At 58.7% G+C, this 5,000-nt stretch overlaps 1 protein-coding gene across 5 annotated transcripts in view; it reads left to right on the top strand.

Annotated features, from left to right (window-relative positions):
- PPP1R13L (protein phosphatase 1 regulatory subunit 13 like) overlaps window positions 1-5,000 on the top strand; it is a 27,329-nt gene that overhangs the window by 6,426 nt on the left and 15,903 nt on the right. For all 5 annotated transcript variants that reach the window (XM_037729237.1, XM_017502467.2, XM_037729238.1 and 2 more), the window contains 6 exons: window positions 1,469-1,544; window positions 1,662-1,804; window positions 2,824-3,331; window positions 3,424-3,522; window positions 3,601-3,692; window positions 3,963-4,425. In XM_037729237.1, coding sequence (XP_037585165.1) covers window positions 1,469-1,544; window positions 1,662-1,804; window positions 2,824-3,331; window positions 3,424-3,522; window positions 3,601-3,692; window positions 3,963-4,425 — 1,381 coding nt within the window. The remainder of the gene's footprint in view (window positions 1-1,468; window positions 1,545-1,661; window positions 1,805-2,823; window positions 3,332-3,423; window positions 3,523-3,600; window positions 3,693-3,962; window positions 4,426-5,000) is intronic.

Below are 5,000 nucleotides of genomic sequence, written 5' to 3'. Positions count from 1 at the left end.
AGAGGAAGCTGAGCAGTCACTTCCCTCTGGGACCCCTCTAATCTGGTGGAGATGACCCAGAATAAGTTGGATTCAGGTGTGAAACCCATTACTATGGACTTCTTGCAGAGTGACCTTGAATACATGTATCTGAGCCAAACTTTTTTTTTTTTTTTTTTTTGAGACGGAGTTTTGCTCTTGGTTCCCTGGCTAGAGTCCAATGGTGTGATCTCGGCTCACTGTAACCTCTGCCTCCCCCATTCAAGTGATTCTCCTGCCTCAGCCTCCCAAGTAGCTGGGATTACAGATGTGTGCCACTACACCCTGCTAATTTTGTATTTTTAGTAGAGACGGGATTTCACCATATTGGTCAGACTTCCCACCTCAGGTGATCTGCCCACCTCGGCCTCCCAGAGTGCTGGGAGTGAGTCACTGTGCCCAGATCTGGCTTGTGCCTCAGCTTCCTGAGTAGCTGGGATTACGGACACATGCCACCATGCCCAGCGAACTTTTGTATTTTTTGTAGAGATGGGATTTCACCATGTTGGCCAGGCTGGTCCCTAACTCGTGGTCTCAAGCGATCTGTCTGCCTTGGCCTTCCAAAGCGCTGGGGTTACAGGTGTGAGCCACCTCGCCTGGCTGGTTATTGGATCCAGGGAGTTGAAGGTTGCAGTGAGCTGAGATTGTGTCATTGCACTCCAGCTTGGTGACAGAGTGAGACTCCATCTCAAAAACAAAACGAAACGAACGAACGAACAAACAAAAAACAGGATCTAGCACAGTGCCACCTGGTCCCTAGTAAATATTCAGTAACTCATAGTTATTTCATCCTATGTTTCCTGGCACATTGTGGGTGATTAATTAATTGTTGAAGGAATGATTCAGGTCCTCTTAGAACCGAGATAAAGAGATGGACACGGCCGGGCGCAGTGGCTCACGCCTGTAATCCCAGAACTTTGGGAGGCTGAGGTGGGTGAATCACCTGAGGTCAAGAATTCAGGACCAGCCTGGCCAACATGGTGAAACCCCGTGTCTACTAAACATACAAAAATTAGCCGGGCGTGGTGGCGCGCACTTGTAGTTTCAGCTACTCGGAAGGCTGAGGCAGGAGAATCGCTTGAACCCAGGAGGCGGAGGTTGCAGTGAGCCGAGATCGCGGCAATGCACTCCAGCCTGGGTGACAGCGAGAGACTCCGTCTCAAAAAAAAAAGAAGTGAATTATTCGGAGCCTTTAGACCAGGTAAAAGAAAAAAAAAAGAGAGAGAGAGAGTGAATTTTCCGGAGCCTTTAGACCGGGTTTGGACTGCTTCGTGGCGCATGGACTTGGCTCTGGAGGAGTTTGGACTCCCCAGCCAGGGGAAGGGTATCGGGCTTCCGGGGGGAGGAACCGAGTAAAGGCGTTGTCCAGCTCCCGAGGGCGCCCGGCTCCCTGAGGGCGGGGTCTAGAGGGGCGAGGTCTTAGCCGGCTCCCTCCCTCCCCACCATGCAGGCGCCCGCTCCGGCTGGCACCATGGACAGCGAGGCATTCCAGAACGCGCGGGACTTTCTGGACCTGAACTTCCAGTGTGAGCTGGGGTAGGGGGCGGGGCTGGCGGATCGGGGGCCCTCGGCAGCGGGCGGGGGATGTTGAGGCCGGCCCCTGCCAGGAGGCCCGTTCCTTACCTCCACTTCCGACTCCCCAGCGCTGGCCATGAAGCACATGGATCTGAAGCAGATGGAGCTGGACACCGCGGCGGCCAAGGTGGATGAACTGACCAAGCAGCTGGAGTCGCTGTGGTCAGACTCTCCCGCGCCTCCTGGCCCACAGGCCGGAGCCCCTTCTAGGGTAAGCCTGGTCTCCCACCTTGACCTCTAAAGCCAGCTTCTCTCCGCACCCCAGACCAGAGGCCTGGATTTCAGACAAGACTGCCCCATGCAGTTATGCAGGCTGTGGACTCTTCAAGGGAACTTGAAAAAAGGGGACCAGGCCTGGAATCCCAGCACTTTGGAGTGGGATGGCTCAGGCCTGGACTCCCAGCACTTTGGAAAGCCAAGGCAAGAGAATTGCTTGAGCCTAAGAGTTCGAGACCAGCCTCTACAAATACTTTTTAAAAAGTTTGGCCAGGACGGTGGCTCACGCCTGTTATCCCAGCACTTTGGGAGGCCGAGGAAGGCAGATCATTTGAGGTCAGGAGATAGAGACCATCCTAGCTAACATGGTGAAACCCCAATTCTACTAAAATTACAAAAATTAGCCGGGTGTGGTGGCCGGCGCCTGTAGTCCCAGCTACTCAGGAGGCTGAGGCAGGAGAATTGCTTGAACCTGGGAGGCGGAGGTTGCAGTGAACTGAGATCATGCCACTGCATTCCAGCCCGGGTGACAGAGCAAGACTCTGGAAAGAAAGAAAGGAAGAGGGAAAGAAGGAAGGAAGAAAGGAAGGAAGGAAAAAAGGGAGGGAAGGAGGGAGGAAAGGAAGGAAGGAAGGAAGGGGAGAGAGAAAGAGGAAGAGAGAGAAAAGAAAGAAAGAAAAAGAAAAGAAAGAAGAAAGAAAAAGAAAGAAAGAAAGAAAAAGAGAAGAGGGGACCAGTGGAGGTAGACATCTATCGGGACCCTCAGGAGGAAAGGGGCGTTAACCTAAGCGGCATAAAGGCGACAGAGTAACCGGGCTAGCCAGGCCCTGGTTCAGGCTGCCTCCCCACCACTCCTCACTTGCACTCTCTGGATTTCCATCGCTGGTTTGCCTCTTTTAGGTTGACCTCCGGTGACCTCTCTTGACACCACCCCCCCCCCCCCCACACACACACACACATCAACCCTTCCACGAATGTCTCCTTTGATCTGTCAATGTCCCGGCCTCCCCACAGCCGCCCAGGTACAGCTCCAGCCCGATCCCTGAGCCCTTCGGCAGCCGAGGGTCCCCCCGGAAGGCGGCCACCGAAGGCACAGACACCCCGTTCGGACGATCAGAGAGTGCCCCAACCCTGCACCCCTACAGACCATTGTCCCCCAAGGGCCGTCCGTCGTCGCCGCGCACCCCGCTCTACCTGCAGCCGGACGCCTACGGCAGCCTGGACCGCGCGCCCTCGCCCCGGCCCCGCGCCTTCGATGGCGCAGGCAGCTCCCTCGGCCGTGCGCCCTCCCCGCGGCCTGGGCCCGGCCCACTCCGCCAGCAGGGTCCCCCTACACCTTTCGACTTCCTGGGCCGCGCAGGCTCCCCCCGCGGCAGCCCCCTGGCAGAGGGGCCCCAGGCCTTCTTCCCCGAGCGCGGGCCATCACCGCGCCCCGCTGCCACCGCCTACGACGCGCCTGCCTTCGGGAGCTCCCTGCTAGGCGCGGGTAGTAGCGCCTTTGCCCCGCCTCTGCGCGCGCAAGGTGAACCCGGGGGCCGACTGGCTGGCCGAAGCGGGCGGGATCCGGGGCTTGCCACCCTTCCCATCTCATCTTCACTGAAAACTTCTCCCCAGACGACCTGACGCTGCGCCGGCGGCCCCCGAAAGCCTGGAACGAGTCTGACCTGGACGTGGCATACGAGAAGAAGCCTTCGCAGACAGCGAGCTATGAACGTGAGTGGTGGAGGCCCGGGGAGTGGAGGACCCGGAGCAGAGGCGGCCCCCCAGACCCTAACGATACCCGCCCCGCAGGCCTGGACGTCTTTGCACGGCCCGCCTCGCCGGGCCTGCAGCTGTTGCCTTGGAGGGAGAGCAGCCTGGACGGACTGGGGGGCACCACCAAGGTGAGGAGGCAAGACGCTTGGGGAGGAGGGGCTGGGCAAGGTTGGGGAGCGGGGTCACGGCCAGTCTCCTGCTTGTGGCTGCGATCTGGGTCTGGGCGCCCTTTCCCACGCTCTCCCTTCACTGTGCTGGGTTTCTGCCGCTTCCTCACCGTTTCTTCCCCCTCACTCCCAGGGCTTCCCTCACCTCCTCTCTCTCTTCGCTTTTTGTCTTTACCTTCCCTCCACCCTCCGTCTCTCACCCGGTCCCCTTCTCCTTTCCCTCTTACCCAGGACAACCTCACCAGCGCCACCCTTCCGCGCAATTACAAGGTCTCCCCTCTGGCCAGCGACCGGCGTTCAGACACAGGCAGCTACCGCCGCTCGCTGGGCTCCGCAGGGCCGTCGGGCACTTTGCCTCGCAGCTGGCAGCCCGTCAGCCGCATCCCCATGCCCCCCTCCAGCCCCCAGCCCCGCGCGGCCCCGCGCCAGCGTCCCATCCCCCTCAGCATGATCTTCAAGCTGCAGAATGCCTTCTGGGAGCAGGGGGCCAGCCGTGCCATGCTCCCTGGGTCCCCCCTCTTCACCCGAGCACCCCCACCTAAGCTGCCTCCCCAGCCCCAGCCACAACCACAGGCCCAGCCACAACCGCAGCCCCAGCCACAACCACAGCCCCAGCTGCCCCCACAGCCTCAGCCACAAGCCCCTACCCCAGCCCCCCAGCCTCCCCAACAGACATGGCCGCCTGTGAACGAAGGTAAGTCAGCAATGAGGGCCCTGGAGGGCTGAGTGAAGGGAGAACAAATGGCAGGGGGACCAGCCCAGCCCTGGGGAGGCAGGGAGATCACAGCCAAATGCCTCTTTCCAGGGACTGTCCTGCAGAGAGCTAGGCCAGGTGAGCTTGGTTTTGGGTAGGAGCCAGGTGATAATGCAAAGGTTAAGTGTGGACCCTGAAGCCAGACTGCCTGGTTATACACTGTGTGACCTTGGGCAAGTCACTTAACCTCTTTGGGCCTCAATTTTCTTGAGTGTAAAAGGCAAATAATGGGCTGGGCACATGGTTCACGCCTCTAATCCCAGGACTTTGGGAGGCTGAGGCAGGTGGATCACAAGGTCAGGAGTTTGAGACCAGCCTGGCCAATGTGGTGAAACCCTGTCTCACTAAAAATACAAAAATCAGCCAAGTGTGGTGGCAGGTGCCTGTAGTCCCAGCTACTCAATAGACTGAGGCAGGAGAGTCCCTTGAACCCAGGAGGTGGAAGTTGCAATGAGCCTAGATCACACCACTGCATTCCAGCCTGGGCAACAGAGCCAGACTCCGTCTCAAAAAAA

The sequence above is a fragment of the Cebus imitator genome, unplaced genomic scaffold (genome assembly GCF_001604975.1).
Source record: "Cebus imitator isolate Cc_AM_T3 unplaced genomic scaffold, Cebus_imitator-1.0 Scaffold296, whole genome shotgun sequence".
Lineage (NCBI taxonomy): Eukaryota > Metazoa > Chordata > Mammalia > Primates > Cebidae > Cebus > Cebus imitator.
The sequence above is the reverse complement of the archived record's forward strand: the minus strand, read 5'-3'. Positions and strand labels throughout refer to the sequence as shown.